This window comes from Bactrocera neohumeralis, chromosome 3 (genome assembly GCF_024586455.1).
Source record: "Bactrocera neohumeralis isolate Rockhampton chromosome 3, APGP_CSIRO_Bneo_wtdbg2-racon-allhic-juicebox.fasta_v2, whole genome shotgun sequence".
Taxonomy (NCBI): Eukaryota; Metazoa; Arthropoda; class Insecta; order Diptera; family Tephritidae; genus Bactrocera; species Bactrocera neohumeralis.
In genome coordinates this window covers 4,178,174-4,196,019 of record NC_065920.1, presented here as the reverse complement: position 1 = coordinate 4,196,019, position 17,846 = coordinate 4,178,174, and the positions used below count along the sequence as shown (strand labels likewise).

Sequence of the window (17,846 nt, the reverse complement as noted above, 5' to 3'; positions counted from 1 at the left end):
CAAGAACAGTTGTTGCTGGTGCATTTTATCATTGTTTTGACTCCTCAATGCCCCAGTCGGTGTAATGCGAACATATGCATGTATTGGTACGTTCATATATTATACATTATTATTTGTAGCGTGGACTGAAAAGCGTTTTGTACTCGAAATTTCGTTAACTCAATTCTTATCTACTCAGTAGGTTGGCATTTAAACAGTCACACTGACGTGTTTCAAAACTACTGCTCGGAACGTCCAAAGCGGGTTTTTTGAAACCGATAATCAGTTATCTTATTGACTGTGATTATTATTATTTTTTTCATTGATTTATCGGTTAATATATAGTAATTGAACGCTTTTCTAGTGCTGATAGCAACCTGAGTAGTTTCTACAATTTTCTCATGTGAAATCTAACGGTTGTATTTGCTAATGAGAACCATTAATTTGATTTATTATACTGTAATTGCTTTGTTTGCCAAAGTGTGGGTGGATATTATTGCTCTCCATTTATTTTATTTTTTTTGCATGTAATCATTAAAGTAGTCAGCCAACCATGTATTGGTGATTACATCGATTCACAACTACGCGCCGTAACCCGAATTGGGACAAATTAAATGTTGTTGCTGTTGAGTGATAATTTTTTAACTGAATAAAATATAAAAATTAGAATAGACCAAGCTCCAAAAAGTGTTTTTTTTTTATTTAACACACTTAGAAATATATTTTTTCACTCCTACCCGGTTACCATTGAATTGAAAACAGTGTGTAATAGTGTTTGTGTATATGTGTTCCCACTTTGTTTACTTAGAATCTGTGCAAATTAGCAATCAAATAATTGAAAAATCATAATGTTGCTGAAAATCGTAACGAATTTCGTTTGTGGTGAAGTGAAGAAAGTCAAAACGAATTTGACGATGTTCTTGGTCTTCTTCTGGGTGATTTGGTTCTCGCAATTGATTGCCATATCGACGATGTTTCTCAGGTAAATAAAAATTATGAATGTGTTATAAATGTAAATACTTTTGTACATAACAACAAACATACAGAAATTATATGTATACGTGGGTTGCAGTTTATATTTCTGAGTTAAGCACTGAAAAATTTTTAAAATGGTTTTATTATTTTTTCAAAATATTCCCCAAAAAATCCATATACTATATATTTAATAAAGTTTTTATACCCAATATTCAACTAAACTCTTATTTTCCTATTCTTCTTTCTTCTAGCTTGCCGGATATCACGGAGATTCCTACAATCACTGTGACAGAATTGCCATTGGAAATACTGGAGCCCACGCGCGGCAATATCGAAGCACTCATCATTGATGCTGCCAAAGAGACCATTGCGCGAGAGCATGAAAATCATACAATGGACGTATTGGAGAACAGCAGTGAGGCTATAAGAAAGGGTGTGTATCAAATGTTTTTCCGCTTCATTTGTTCTACAGCCTCTTTAGGTTGTGTAAACTCTGAGTCATTCGCTCTTTTATTTGTTTTCCTAACACTTCTTGACTTTGCCCTTGAGGGATGCAAGTTTTATTTCGCTGAGATAACATCTAATAGGTCATCCGTTGTCTCTTTTATTTAATAATTGAGAGATATATCCTTGTACTTTTTCTATTTGTAGCCAGAGTCATAAAGCTATAAACTTTCCTCTTTTATCAGTCCTCACTTATTTTACCCTCTGAGGATCTTTAGCCTTTGAAATCTATAACAAAATTTTTTTTTATAATATTTAAAAATCTTTCCAGACGAAGAAATCATCAAATTTGACGACTCTGGCGGCGGTGAACATTCACAACCGACGCTGACGGACGCTGATCTCACTTCCAGCGAAATTCCATCAAACATTCCAATTGTTAATGCCACCAAAGCACCAACGAGGACAACACAAAATGAAAGCGATAGTCCAGCCACTGCCACCCCTGCCGAAGAAGACATCGCGGCTGGTGGTAACAATGACGGTAATACCGTAAATCTCACTGTCGAAGAGGTGCCCATACCGGTATTCTCCGAATGGGCCCAAAAACAAATGGAGGCTGCTGAAAAGCAGCAGGCAAAGGAGCAGGAGGTAGTAAATACCGCCACACAGAAAAAGAATCACACCAATGGGGATGGCAAACGGGCAGCGCCGCTCAAAATGCGCAACAAGAACTATGCATCACCCGATTGTGGTGCCAAAATAATCGCATCCAATGCAGATGCAAGCAATACGGGTGCAGTGTTGAGCTCCTCAAAGGACGAGTACATGTTGAGCCCCTGTGGCAATCGCATTTGGTTTGTCGTCGAACTCTGCGAGGCGATACAAGCGCAAAAAGTCGAATTAGCCAATTTTGAGTTGTTCTCTTCGTCGCCGAAAAATTTCACCGTTGCTGTCTCAAATCGTTTCCCCACACGCGATTGGTCGAATGTGGGTCGTTTCATAGCAGAAGATAAGCGGAATGTGCAAAGTTTTGACTTACATCCACATTTGTTTGGCAAATTCGTACGCGTTGACATACACTCACACTACTCCAAAGAGCATTTCTGCCCGGTGTCACTTTTTCGCGTCTTCGGCACATCAGAGTTCGAAGCTTTCGAAACGGAGGATACACCGCACATCGATTTGGATGATTTTGACGATGAATTCGGGCAAGAACAAGTTCATGCGAAGAGTCCTGATATGAATCTGTTTAAGTCCGCCTCCGACGCCGTACTCTCGATCGTCAAGAAAGCGGCCGAAGTGCTTGTCAAACCCGCAAACCAACAGAATACGACACTCACAATCACGCAAACGCATACAACACAGTGCCGTACACCGGCCACGGGACCATATAACTGCGTCGATTGTAGTCAACCGTTAGTGGCGCGCATCAACAATGCGCTCTCCTGTGAGTATCAGTCTCTGCAAGCGTTACTTAGAGTGCCATGGCTGCTGAAAGATCTACTGCGCACGCGCATTTGTGCCAAGGATTTCGGCATTGAACTGAAAGCGAAATCTAACGGCGAACTGGGTATGCGCATGCAAATGGACGTGAAAAACAGTTATTACCTGAATTTGTTGCCAAGAGAATATGTAGGCGCGCTGTGCCAAATGCTAGCGACACAAGCAAAAGCAAAATCACCAACAACAGCTGCAGCGGACGACACGCAAGACGAAAATGCGGTTACGGAACCGCCTCTAAATCTAACTATCGACAAGAAATTGAAAAAAGACGATTTTCGAATCATCGACGGCACGCAAAAGAAGCTAGTTACAAGCGAAACCACAAACCTCGGTGACGACATTGCAACTGAAAACGCTGAAGTAATATTTAACGGTGAAGGTGCACCACCACCAACAACAGCAACAAGCACAACAGAAAGTGGGACAGCGGAAGCAGAGCAAATTGCACGTCCACCGCAAGCGAACATAGACGACGCAGCGACAACAACACAAGCGCCACACACAAGCGGTGGCAAGGAACCAACACCCGATGTAAATATATTCAATGTACCTGCACATAACGAACAACAAGAATTGCAAAAACCATCGCAACCCAGCGAACCAAGCGCTGGCAGCCACACAGAGGAGCAGCAGAGCAGCGGTGACTCAAGTGATGACAGCAGCGCACCAAGCAGCACAACAACTTCGATACCGCCTGCAAACGGCGACAGTCTAAAAGTGCTTGCCGACAGCACGAGCAGCGATAACGCGCCACCGGCGGTGCAGCCAACACCAACCACTACCGTTACACCCACATTGGGCTCACGCAGCGAAGAGGATGCCGCCTCTTGGGAGAACATCGATAACTTGATTACTTCTACGACAGCAGCGCCGAGTGGCGGTGAGGCGAGCGCGCATGGCAGTCAGCCTGGCGTGAATCTACAGCAGAAAATACCCAGTGGTCCACAATCGGAGAGCGTCTTTATACGCCTGTCCAATCGTATTAAGGTATGAGTAGATTTTTTGTTAAATAATTACTAAGGTACATCTGATTATTACAAAAAAAAACCTTCATTTCAACCATCCGATCGTTTACATCGATTTAAAGTCTCTACTTTTTTACACTTTGAATTGCGCAAATAAAGCGGCTCTCAAAGCTTTACTTTAAAATTACCAATATGTTATGCCTAACTGTGTGAATGGTGAAGCCTTTCTTTATAAATCCTACTTCTGCCTTCCGAGTGATCTATTTAATGGATTACAAAAAATTCAGCGCGCCAGTCGCGTCTTCTTTTTGCAAGGTGGCACCAATTGGAGATTCCAAGTGAAGCCAGGTCCTTCTCCACCTGTTCTTCCTAGCGGAGTGTAGGTCTTCCTCTTGCTCTGCTTCCTCCGGCGGATACCGCGTCGAATACTTTCAGAGCTGGAGTGTTTTCGTCCATTCGGACGACATGACCTGGCCAGCGGGTCTTTTAATTCGCTAAATTATGTCAATGTCGTCGTATATCTCATACAGCTCATCGTTCCATCGAATGCGATATTCGCCGTGGCCAGCGCTCAAAGGACCATAAATCTTCCGCAGAACATTTGTCTCGAAATCTCGAAACGTCGATTCATCAGTCCATGCCTTTGCACCTTATAGCAGGGCGTGAATAATGAGTGAGTGAATTATAAAGTTACTCTTACTCAGCGAACTTGTTACTTTGTTGTTATCCTGTCAGACAAATAGTACCTACTAGATATTTTCGCATTTAAAGGGTTGGCGCTACTCATTTACCTAACTGATTGGCTCCTGCTTTTCACTATAGTATCCTTCAAAGTTTATTATTGTTTTAGTCATGTCAGCTCATCGACAAACTGAAGTAAAGAGGCAGACGTCTCTTTAAACTAGTAAGCCTGTAATTTTGATGTATACAAGGTGCAGCAGCAAGCGGTTCGTCCTTCTATTGTCATGTCTTGGATGTGGCTTCAGTGGGTGGGCATTAATAATGGCGAATTTGCGTGTTCGACATTGTTGCTCCGTTTAGCTTAACTAACGCAAGGTTCTTTGATTTCTTCACGTAAACCTTTTTTTGTTTTGGTTGCTTATTGTGGATGTATTTTTGTTTTCTTAGTATTACGCAGGTCTAGAAATTAATCGGTGTTAGAGAACAGTGGGTCAAGTTAGCAAATGTCCTTAAACTTAGTATACAAATTAAAAACGCTGAGAAATTCTTCGCCCCGGAAATTTTTTGTCATTACAACAACAACAAAAATCACAAAAGATGGTATATACAATCTAAGCTTGAGCTTTCTTGAAAGTGGAGTAGGATAACGGCAGTAATTTTTATTATTGGGATTTTTTTTTGAGAGTATCATTGAAAACTCTATCCTAACAACCCTTAGTTTGAATAATACACTAATATCCCACAATAAATCTATATAAATAAATTGTTGCCTACAATTAGGCGCAATGCCAAGTGGCTCATTTGACATCGCAGTCACACTAAGAAAATCTCTATGTAGAAAATACATTTTGTTTTAACAATTTGCTACACTGTTCCTTAGTTGATTGTGAGTTCAAACTTGCTTTTCGTCGAAAACACACTCTAACTTGACTAACTCTATCCTTGCGTTTTCAGTTGTTAACCGACTTCAGGTGCCTTTGTACTATATTTAACTTAATTTATTTCTAACACATATTCAATACATTTAATATTCACTCTTTCATCCTGCAGGCGCTTGAGCGGAATATGTCCCTATCGGGTCAATATCTGGAGGAACTATCACGACGCTATAAAAAACAAGTGGAAGAGCTACAACTCACACTCACGCAAACAGTGCAAACAGTACGCACGCTGGAGGAACAGAATCGCCGCCAAAGCGAGCTACAACAATTGCTCGCGCAACGCAATACCCAACTAAAGGAGGAACTGGACGACCTGTCGCTGCAGGTGCACGCATGCATCGTGGTCATCATCTTTGTAGGCGCCTTCGTCTTTCTCGTACTCATGGTCAGTATACTCTTCTATCGTTCGATGCGTCGCCAAACCAAGGAAGTGCTAGCGCTCTACACCAGCACGAATCGCAAAAAGACAGCTAGCGCAGTGGCTGCAATGCAGAAAAAACTCAATCGACGTAAGTCATTTGAAGATTTCTCAGATCATCAGCAGAGCGGAGAGAAAATGCGACGACCCAGTGAGGAGGCGCTTATGATATTGAAGGAAAGCAGTGATGGTAAAGGTGTAGAAGCTGTTGGCGATGCGGCGAAAAATGCAACACAGCGTGAACGGAAAATGTCCGTTTGTTACAGCAACAACATGAGCGGAACGAGTCTCTCGCATGATGCAACTATCGTGCGTGCTGAAGGCGACCCAAGCGCTCAAAATATCAGGCAGCGGCGCAAAGGTGAAAAACATTCCTGGCCAAATACCGAACATGCGCAACAGCAGGCACGCCGTCATCTCGCCCAGCTAAATGCGACAAACGTTGCTGGTGCAGAGCATATGGAAAATTTCGACAAAGTTAGTGGACGACCACCGCGTGCACCACCACTAGTGTCTGGTGGTGAAAACCACAATAAGTCCGCTGGCAACAAATCGAGACGAAAAACGCAACTGCCGCGCCGACAGGCCTCCGTATCGCATGACTTTATGGGCGGCGCGAATTCAAATAATCCGGCATCGCTGGATATAGACAGTGCAGCGGAATACGATGAAAGTCTACGTCTCGAAGAGGATGACCTCGATAATTTCATACCCACTTCTGACTTAGCATACAACGAATTTATGCCTGAAGGTCCGTCTGGCTATCAAGTGGACGATGGTGTGGAGACCGTAGATGGCGCCAACGCGGATAGCAAGAAGTCGGGCAAAAAGCTAAGCCGTCTAACAGCGCCGGCTTTCTTTAAATCACCATTTGGCAAAAGCCGCAACAAACTACGTAACAGTAAATCGACGAAGCATCCGCATGAATCCACGTCCTGGGAATGGTATCGCTCGAAAAATGCCGAGCCAAAGGCGTTAAGTGGTTCGGTGTCAGCAAGTGGTGGTTTCATGCGCGCATCGCCTACCGTCAGTTTGGACTCATCATCACTCTCGGAAATTTTACTACCAAACAGTCGTACAGAGAACTCATTTCGCATACTCGAAGAGGCTATACTTTCATCGGGCGAAAGCATAGCCGCGAGCAGTGTGGCAACAACTGGCACGAGTGCCACAGATAACGGTAATGGTAATACAAACACTAATGGCAGTCATAGCAATGGCAGTAGCATCGCTAGCAATAGTAATCGCAGCTCCACTTCATCCACATCGACGAAAAAGAAAAATCGCAGCTTCAATAAAATATTTCGCAAAGTATTTTAGACCGTTTTGATGTGTATAGTATTTGCGTAGTAATTATTTTCTTGTTTGACTAAAGACAGTGCGCTTAAGAGAACTAGAGAGAAACCATTAGAAATAGTAACGTTTTGAAAATCAAGCGCCTGTTTAAGTGCATTTAAGCTGTGTGTATTTAAGTGATTACAGAGCGTCAAGTGTTATCAGATAATTATCTAAACACACGAAGTATTTATTGTCGAAATTCAGTCACCTGATATTGCATAATATGGTTAAAACCAGGAAGCCCAGTAAAAACTATATTTCTGATATAATTTCTACATAAAACGCAAAGCTTAAAGTCTGAAATTTTACACAAATTTACAAATATGAAATAACGACCACTTCGTGCATATTCGTGTAGTTACAGAAGGAGTTTTAATAGGGTGGACCAATTATAAAATTGTTGGTAATTTTAGCGAACTCTGTTGGTAGTTTTCAAAAAACAAAACATTCAGCATGTTGGAGCGTTTGTTTGTAAAATTTTTTAGGTTAGAAAAGATCAGAAAATCTATACCTTTTTTCAGAACGAAATCAAACGCTTTTAAAATTTCAGCTCGGCACATTATTTTGTTTAATTTAAATATCTACATTTATTTTACAAATTTAATTTAAAAAAATTATATATTTTGAAGCGTTTGCATTGCTTTATACGCACATTTTCTTCAGTTCAAGCTTGTTCACTTATTAAACACTTAATATACGACATTTTATGCTTGCCTGCCGTTGTTCTTGTAATAAATTTATTTCTTTAAAAATATTCAACATTTTCATACAGAATAATTTTGTTTCTGATTTAGTTTTTAGTTAAGAGAGTTCAAAATAATTATATGGCTACGATCAACAATTTTGACAATTCGACGGATTGCAATAAATAAGAAAAATTACTACTAAGTCAACGATTTGATGGAAAAGTTGGGAAGAGAGTGAGAGAGGAGAGTGTAGCTTCAAAGTTGTACTGCATAAATTTAAGATTTCTTATTATACAAATGCTCGTAATTGAACCAGACAACATGTAAAATTTAATCATTTGAAATTTTAAACAAAAAACTAATGTAATTTTGTCATTTAAATATTTTTCTAAAGTTTTCCAAATCCCACTTCAGTCATATTTTTAATATATGCCATGAGTACTTTAGTTTTGTATATATTGTATGCATGTACATATATGGAGGAAATATTCTATTTATATGAACTGTTGTAAGTAGCCATTGTATGAGGCGAAAAAATTGTTATTATTGTAAAAAGATAGTACATTTTTGAAACTTATTTAACAAAAATTTTAAATCGCCTGATTATTGTTATTTATAAGCAAATTTATGTACATACCAATATGTACCTGTGTGTATCGAGTGGTTAAAATCTGCAGTACATTTATGTACTCAAACATATTTGTAGGCTGTTAAGTAAAAAAAATCGAAAGTATCCGTTTCGGCAAGACTTACATACATATGTACACCTTGATATTGAGTCATCTAGATACTTAAATATTGACTGTTATTGCAAAATAAATTTTCAATTTAAGTAGTTACGCATAGAATATTGAATTAATTTGTATTTAGAGAAAGAAACAAGAGCGATTAATCGACACATATTTTCATCGAGCAATTGTGTTGACAACGCACGTAGAATTTTCTTCATTTACATTTGTATTTTTTCATAGTACTTCATTTGCTTTACCGGCATACACACACAAGTGCATATAAATAACATACAAATATTTGGAATAATCCCAACTTGTACTTGTTATTCATACACAGTTGCCATTTTGGTAGCTTGTTCAAATTCAGTTTCTCATTTTTCTCATTGTGAGTTGTATTTTCATACTATTTCTAAGTTCCTTTATTGCATTATTCCATACCATCAATAAATATTGTTATATCATTTCATTACAACGTAAATATTTCATGCATTCACTAGTTCGTAAATTATATTCTAATATTATTCATATGAAATGTATTTTAAAGCAATTGTTATACATAAGTACATATAAGCTTATTTGTTACATACATACTTATTTTGTTCAGATATAATTTTTGATTCATTTGCAAATTCAATGGCTAATTTACATATTTAATGTTGCTATTGAGTGTAAGCTCTTAAATATTCTTCTTTTGTGTGTATATTTCTTGCTTGTAGTTGTATTATGTGAGGGCGCGTACATTTATATATTTGTAAGAGATATTTGCGTTTATAGCATAAAATAATGCAATGCCATAAAGCTGTTTTGTCTATAGGCGTTATTTATTTAATAAAAAAGGATGTAGTAGTATTTTAGGTAAAATAAATATACATTGGACTTTACGAAATTGCCACATTCATATAAGACTATAATAAAAATAAATAAATTTCGAAAATGTATTTTTTTATTTATCGCCATATGTCAACAATGGAAAGTTTTCCTCTAGGGCATTAAAAACTTAACTTGAACGGAGAGCGCTGTTAACCGAGAATGAATTCGTTAAAATTTTCTGTTGTTAATTCAGTCTAGGACCATCAGGCGGAAAAATGCTGCTTTTAGTGTAATTCGAGCCTAACTTTATCTTGATTTTGATGTATCAGTTTGTATGATAGCTAGGTACAAGCAATAAAGGTCTGATCTGAACAATTTTGACGGAGATTGTAGCGGTGCATTGGATAGTAGTCTGCAAGATTTTTCGGAGAGTAATAGGACTGAGTCGATTTAAAAAAAATTATTGAACCAATCGTTACAGTTCTTTAAAAGCTTATAAGTTCCTTTTGCGTCCAACGCGATTTCCAAGCATTGATGTCGTTACGGAAGGCATTCTGCGGAATACACTTGAGAGCCTTGAAAAAAAACAGCGATTAATCGGCACATGTCTTCATCGAGCGATTGTGTTGATAACAATAATGCACGTAGAATTTGCTTTCATTAACATTTGTATTTTAAACTTTTCATAGTACTATATTATCTTTATGTACATATCAACTTATAAACTAGCTATTTTTCAACTAGTTACTTTTGGAGTTAATTTGGAACTAGTTACTATCAGACCAATTACTTTTGGACCAGTTACTTTGCAACTAGTTACTTTAGAAAGTAGTTTTTTTTAAACTAATTACTGCAACCAGATACTTTTGAAACTAGTTACTATTACTTACTAGTTACTATTTTTTTGCATAACCGTCAAGATTGGTTTCGCACACTTTTCCTCGTTAGCTTCTCTTCATAGCTCTTTGGCAAAATTTGGTCGATGCAGCGCTGCCAGCGTCACAGAAAGCATTCTCCGGAATAGCCTTGAGAGCCGAGGTGCATGCTGCTTAGATCCCCTCTGTCGCCTCAAAATGACTCTTTGTCTCGGGATCATTCTCAAATATACACGATTCGTCACCTGTGATTGCGTTACTCAAAAATTAAGTCACTTTCACACATGTTCAAATTTTCTTGGCACACTTCCACTCGCCGCAATTTCTGGTCGTCAGTGAGCACTTTTGGGACCATCTTGGCGCAAACCTTGCGCATGTTCAGGTGCTCCGTCTCAATGTCATGAACCACAGATTTTGATAAACTTAACATCTGGGCAATTAAACAAATACTTATTCGACGGTCTGAGTTCAAAACTTTGGGCACATTAAGGGTGTTTGTCGAAGTCTCCCAGCACGTTCTTCATCAGCGACCTCTTCCCGGCACTCCAAAAAGGACTTGTTGGAAAACTTTAATCAACTTACAAACTAGTTACTTTTCAACCATTTACTTTAATAACCTGTTTCTTTGGAACCAGTTACTTGTGATACTAGTTACTTTCGGACCACTTACTTTTGGACTGGTTACTTTTGGACCACTTACTTTTGGACTAGTTACTTTCGGGACCGGACCACTTACTTTTGGACTAGTAACATTCGGGCCAGTTACTTGGGAACTAGTTACTTTTGGGCCAGTTTATTTTGACTAGTCCGAGGAGGCCACATCTGGACTATAGGGCGGCTACGGAAGCGTTGGGATGTCGACCTTGGTAAGGTAGTTGTTCACAAGAAAGGCGGTGTGAGCCGGGGCGTTGTCGTGGTGCAACTTCCAATCGGCTGCGATGTCTTGTCGGACCCGATTGACCCTTCATTTGAGTCTCTTGAGGACTTCCACATAAAAATTGGCGTTGACGGTCTGTCATGGTGGACGATGCCTTTGATCTCAAAAAAGCAATGCGCATTGTTTTCACTTTTGATTTGTTCATTCATCAGCGACCTCTTCCCGGCCCTCCAAAAAGCTGGTGCCACCGAGTGTAGCGAAAATGGTCGTGGTCGAATACCGGATACCCGATAGTAAAGACTGGCGATCAGGAAGGTGATTTTTGAGGCTATTTTGTCCTTTTCAAGGAGTTTTTATTTACGTGGCGGGTCCCAAATCCAACGCACAACCCTCGAAAGGGAAGAGGAAGGGCGAGTTCTCCTTTTAGCTCGCCTTCAAACTGGTATTATTTGACCACCCAGAGGAGTTATTGGTCTAAGACCCGAAGAGGTGACATCGATATTATTGGCCATAACAACCACGCTATTAGTTCGCGAAGCAAATGGGTCTGCTAATGAACAAGGACAAGACGAAATATCTCCTGTTATCAAACATACACTCGTCGCACTCGCAACTTGGCTCCCACTTCACTGTTGACAGTCATAACCTCTAAGTCGTAGATAACTTCGTCTATCTTGAAACCAGCAACACTTGATGACTGGACGTTAAGAGTTTTCGAAAAAACGTTCTGCGGAAGATTTATGGTCCTTTGTGCATTGACCACGACGCCATTGACATAGTTCAGCGAATTAAAAGACAGCGGCTACGCGAATGGTTGAAAACACTTCAGCTCTGAGAGTATTCGACGCAGTCCTCGCCGGGTTAAGCAGAGGAAGAATAAGGCTCAACCAGGTGGAGAAGGACCTGGCGGCACTTGGAATCTCCAATTAGCGCCAAGCAAGTGTTGTTGCAAACTCGGCTATGAAAGCATAAGGGGTGTATATGCCAATAAAAAAGAAAAGCTGTTTTTTGACGCCAAACTTTTAATTCGAAACTGTACAGTCAACTATGTATTAGACAGTCTGAAAGAAGCATCGGCTCAGAAGCGCCGGTTTGGAGAGGAATCAATCAGAATAACGGCAGATCACACAATCGGTAGAGACTCGCCAGTTCCTGAAACTGGAATTTCCTGAAACGGCCTTGGTTAGGTAGCTGTTCACAAGAAGGGCGGTGTGAGCCGGGGCGTTGTCGTGGTACAACTTCCAATTGGCTGTAATGTCTGGTCGGACCTGATTGACCTGACCCTTCGTTTGGGACTCTTGAGGACTTCCACGTAAAACTTGGGTCAAAAAATAAATCGTTTTCACTTTTGATCTGCTCATTCATCAGCGACCTCTTCCCGGCCCTTCAAAAAGGCCTAGTTGGAAAACTGTTATCAACTTACAAACTAATTACTTTTCAACCAGTTGCTTTTGTAACCTGTTTCTTTGGAACCCGCCATTTGTGGAACTAATTACTTTTGGACCACTTACTTGGAAACTAGTTACTTTTGGACTAGTTACTTTCAGACCAGTTACTTTTGGACTAGTTACTTTCGGACCAGTTGCATTGAGACTAGTTGCTTTTGGACTAGTTACCTTGCAAATAGTTACTTCCTTCGTAAAACTTGGGTCGAGTCGGTGCGCGCACGCTACGAAGTACAGTCGCGGCGGAAGAAAATCAGTCCTATTACTTTCTAGACAAACCCCGTATTATTTATATATATGTAAATAAGACAGAGGCGCTAATGAACTGTTAGATAAATAAAATTGTTTTGGAAAAAAATCTCGAAGACTTCTGCGGTCGAAACCAAATCTAACCTTTATCAAAATGGATAGAAGAGCCTGGAGCCGAACTGTCTTGTAAGATTATGTTCAGACGAGGATGTTTTTTGACGCATAAACCGTTTTTTGTAGGCGACGGGACGATGAGGGATGTTAAAGGGACCGTGCAGCTTCCCATAATTGTCAAACTAAAACTGCTTTTTGTCATTACAAAATTAGGTAAAACCGTCAAGATTGGTTTAGCACACTTTTCCTCGTTAACTTCTCTTCATAGCTCTTTGGCAAAATTTGGTCGATGCAGCGCTGCCAGCGTCACAGAAGGCATTCCGCGGAATAGCCTTGAGAGCCGAGGTGCATGCTGCTTAGATCCCCTCTGTCGCCTCAAAATGAATCTTTGTCTCGGGATCATTCTCAAATATACACGACTCGTCACCTGTGATTGCGTTACTCAAAAATTAAGTCACTTTCACACATGTTCAAATTTTCTTGGCACACTTCCACTCGCCGCAATTTCTGGTCGTCAGTGAGCACTTATGGTCCCAAAAGTGCGCAAACCTTGCACATGTTCAGGTGCTCCGTCTCAATGTCATGAACCACAGATTTTAATAAACTTAACATCTGGGCAATTAAACAAATACTTATTCGACGGTCTGAGTTCAAAACTTTGGGCACATTAAGGGTGTTTGTCGAAGTCTCCCAGCACGTTCTTCATCAGCGACCTCTTCCCGGCACTCCAAAAAGGACTTGTTGGAAAACTGTAATCAACTTACAACTAGTTACTTTTCAACCAGTTGCTTTTGTAACCTGTTTCTTTGGAACCAGTCATTTGTGGAACTAGTTACTTTTGGACCACTTACTTTGAAACTAGTTACTTTCGGACCAGTTACTTTTGGACTAGTTACTTTCGGACCAGTTACTTGGGAACTAGTCTAATCAACTTACAAACTAGTTACTTTTCAACCATTTACTTTTGTAACCTGTTTCTTTGGAACCAGTCACTTGTGAAACTAGTCACTTTTGGACCACTTACTTTGAAACTAGTTACTTTCTTACCAGTTACTTTTAGACTAGTTACTTGGGAACTAGTTACTTTTGAACCAGTTTATTTTGGCCCAGTCCGAGGGGCCCATCTGGACTATAGGGCGGCTGCGGAATAGTCAACTATTAGACAGTCTGAAAGAAGCATCAGCTTAGAAGCGGCTGTTTGGAGAGAAATCAATCAGAACAGCGGCAGACCACACTATCGATAGTGACTCGCCTGTTCCTGAAACTTGAATTTCCTGAAACGGCCTTGGTTAGGTAGCTGTTCGCAAGAAGGGCGGTGTGAGCCGGGGCGTTGTCGTGGGTCCAATTCCAATCGCCTGCGATGTCTTGTCGGACCCGATTGACCCTTCATTTGGGTCTCTCAATTCTTTCTATATTATTTATAATATATATAATATTTACCCTATATTATCTTTTATATACATTTCAATTTAGCGTTATACATATAAAGGATTTATAATATAAATTTCATCATGGTATTTACCATTACCCCACCATACCACATTCACTATCGATTTTTGATGTTTCCATTAATCGATAACAAACATGAGAACGTAAATGCTTAAAGCGACTTTCTCATCGTTTGTTTCTAAAAGGTTTTTAGCTGCTGTGCAAAAATCATTTGCTGTGTTTGAAAAAGTATTAAAAGTTGTTAATTAACAAACAGATGGGTGATCAGGTATTTCTATTTCATTCTGTTAAATAGGAGTCACTTATAATTATAAAAATTCACAGCCTCCACAAATGTCTATGCCGCCAGGTGCCGGACCCATGCAAAGCGGTCCACCACCATTGCTTGGCATGCGGCCACCACCAGGTTTGTTACCTGGACCACCGGCACCGCCAATATTTCCACCCGGTCTTAATATGCCGCATCAACAACTGCCGCCACCACAACAAATGCCCCCACCACCACAACAAATACCGCCACCAACTCAACAACAATTGCAGCCACCACCACAGCAGTTGCCACCGCCGCCGCAGCATTCTTTACAACCGCCATTACAAATGAATCCTCAGCAAATATCCATGCAACAAATGAATCCTCAACAGATGCCACCACCACCGCATCAACAAATACCGCCACCACAACCATGGAATCAGGGGCCACCACCATCTCGTATGGAGGTACCCAATAATGAGCCGGTCGGTCGGCCCATTCCACTCATGTCAATGCAGGTTGAGAAACCTAAGAGCGGTAACGGTAGTAATACGACTGGCAGTTCCACAACATCGGATAACGTAGGTGAAGCTGATGAAAGCAGTGAAAATGTCGATGACGACGAGAAAAATAAAAAGCCTACCGAAGTGGTACTCCCTAAAGTGTTGGAAGATGTTTTGGCATTAAAAGATCAGCGCGCGGCTGAATTTCATGTGAATGCAGAAGATTTTACTTCGAATGAAGCGAACAGTGGTGGCGTTGGAAATGCTGGTGTGATAGGTAATGACTATGGTGATGCTGGTGATGACTCAGATGATGAAGGTGAGGTCCAAATGAATGGTGGCATAACTGGGAAAGGCGGTAAACAAAGCCGTGCCGAAAAAAATAAAAAGAAAAAACGTAGAAAGAAGCAAAATCGCAAACTTAGGCAGCAACGTGACAACGAGCGCATAAATGACGCTGACAATGATCAATCAGCCGAAGTTGATAATAAAACAGATGAGGCAGAAGCAGATGACGACGTACAGGCGGCACGGAATGAAAAGAACTCGGATGATGAAATTGAAGACAAAGATAAAAATAAATCGAGCAGGAATAAGAAGGACAGAAAGGGTATGGATAGGGATAAGGATAAAGAGAAGCAAAAACAAAAAGAAAGCGCTGTTGAAAGGAAAGATAAATCGGAGATTGTCGGTGATGATGATGTGACCATAGAATATATACCGGAACGCATAACTATAGCCGACTTAGCGCCAATGTATAGGCAATTTTATCGCGTTTTCGAAATATTTAAATTGGAGAACAAACCCAAGGTCACAGAGAAGGACAAAACCACTACGGAGAATGAAGGTGCAGCTGTTCCCAAAAAGCCCATAGACAAGATGCAAGATGATGATGATGACGAAGATAATGAGGTATTTTCTTCATATTTGTGTAAAGCCCATACTCTTTTATATTATTATTTATACTTTTTGTGATTGTTACAGGATACCAAAGAGGACAAGGAGAAATTATCTAAACGCAAACTGAAGAAACTCACGCGTTTGAGCGTTGCTGAGCTAAAACAATTGGTCTCACGCCCCGACGTTGTGGAAATGCACGACGTCACTGCGCGTGATCCCAAATTACTTGTACAACTAAAGGCTTATCGCAACACTGTGCAAGTGCCACGTCACTGGTGTTTCAAGCGAAAATATTTGCAGGGTAAGCGTGGCATTGAGAAGCCGCCCTTCGATTTGCCAGCCTTCATCAAAAAGACTGGCATTATGGAAATGCGTGAATCGCTTCAGGAAAAGGACGATGCCAAGTCATTAAAATCGAAAATGCGCGAACGTGTACGTCCTAAAATGGGCAAAATCGATATAGACTATCAGAAGTTGCACGATGCCTTCTTCAAGTGGCAGACCAAGCCGCGCATGACCATACATGGTGATCTATACTATGAGGGCAAAGAGTATGAGACACGTTTGAAAGAGAAGAAACCAGGGGACTTGTCCGAAGAGTTGCGCATAGCACTCGGCATGCCGGTGGGCCCTAATTCACATAAAATTCCTCCACCATGGCTTATTGCCCAACAACGTTACGGGCCGCCACCATCATATCCTAGTTTGAAAATACCTGGCTTGAATGCACCCATACCCGAAGGCACCTCGTTCGGCTACCATGCAGGTGGTTGGGGCAAACCGCCGGTAGATGAAAATGGCAAACCATTGTACGGTGATGTATTTGGCACAAATATTATGGACTTGGATGTAAGCTTCAAGAAAATATCTCTATAGCTTTTCGTTTTTAATTCATGTTTATTTTCCTCAATTTCAGAGTGGCATTGATGAGGGCGATATTGAGCGTAATCAATGGGGTGAACTTGAGTCCGAGTCTGAGGAATCATCTGAAGAAGAGGAGGAGGATGGTGAAGATCTGGCTAATCAGCCAGACGATAGCGGTCTCGTAACACCAGCTGAAGGTTTGGTAACACCTTCGGGTTTAACAAGTGTCCCAGCCGGCATGGAGACGCCAGAAACGATTGAGTTGCGTAAGAAGAAAATCGAAGCCGAAATAGAAGAGTAAGTACCATAGTATTTTTTTTCCTCAAACTATTTAATCATATTTTTCTCTGGCAGCAATGACACTCCGGTTCTCTATCAAGTACTGCCCGAAAAGCGTACCGATCGTGTTGGTGCTTCCATGATGGGCTCCACTCACGTCTACGATATAAGTGGCGTTAACAAACCTGCCGCACGTGCCGCTGTCACGGTCGATCGTGAGGGCACCGTCGAATTGGCTTTGGATCCCTCCGAATTGGATTTGGATAATGAGGCAATGGCACAACGTTATGAGCAACAGATGCGCGAACAACAAAGTCATCTTCAGAAGGAGGATCTCTCCGATATGTTGGCTGAGCATGTGGCACGCCAAAAATCAAAACGTAAACGGCAACAAGCCGACACAACAAGCAAAACAACAAAGAAGTATAAAGAGTTTAAATTTTGAATATTTCCCAGCAATCATTTGTATAAGCCAAGTAATATGAGCATTGTGTTCGACGGCATTTGTCTTTGGCGTATAAAGCATAAAATAAACCACAACAAATTACATCTCTTAGCTAATATTAG

General features: G+C 40.6%; 2 protein-coding genes across 5 annotated transcripts in view; both read left to right on the top strand.

Moving 5' to 3' along the window:
• Positions 1-9,598, top strand: part of LOC126754078 (SUN domain-containing ossification factor) — a 53,223-nt gene extending 43,625 nt beyond the window's left edge. Inside the window, exons 3-6 of one of the 4 annotated variants that reach the window (XM_050465964.1) lie at positions 1,206-1,387; positions 1,730-3,891; positions 5,601-7,089; positions 8,042-9,598. In XM_050465964.1, the coding sequence (XP_050321921.1) occupies positions 1,206-1,387; positions 1,730-3,891; positions 5,601-7,089; positions 8,042-8,052 (3,844 nt within the window). In that variant the 3' untranslated portion in view covers positions 8,053-9,598. Of the gene's footprint in view, positions 1-316; positions 962-1,205; positions 1,388-1,729; positions 3,892-5,600 lie in introns of those variants that run through there. The other 3 variants (XM_050465965.1, XM_050465966.1, XM_050465963.1) reach the window with 3 other exon arrangements.
• Positions 9,599-14,639: 5,041 nt separating this feature from the next.
• On the top strand, positions 14,640-17,845 carry LOC126754088 (splicing factor 3B subunit 2). Its single transcript, XM_050465981.1, has 5 exons — positions 14,640-14,751; positions 14,808-16,148; positions 16,221-16,985; positions 17,053-17,297; positions 17,355-17,845. Exons 1-5 carry the CDS (start codon positions 14,740-14,742, stop codon positions 17,722-17,724), a joined length of 2,733 nt encoding a protein of 910 aa, XP_050321938.1. The 5' UTR covers positions 14,640-14,739; the 3' UTR covers positions 17,725-17,845.
• The last annotated feature ends 1 nt before the right edge of the window (position 17,846 follows it).

Excerpts from the sequence above, each read along its gene's own strand:
- LOC126754088 (XM_050465981.1), top strand. Across the intron at positions 16,149-16,220 it reads ATGATGACGAAGATAATGAG|GATACCAAAGAGGACAAGGA; the intron begins GTATTTTCTTCA and ends TGATTGTTACAG. Across the intron at positions 16,986-17,052 it reads CAAATATTATGGACTTGGAT|AGTGGCATTGATGAGGGCGA; the intron begins GTAAGCTTCAAG and ends CCTCAATTTCAG.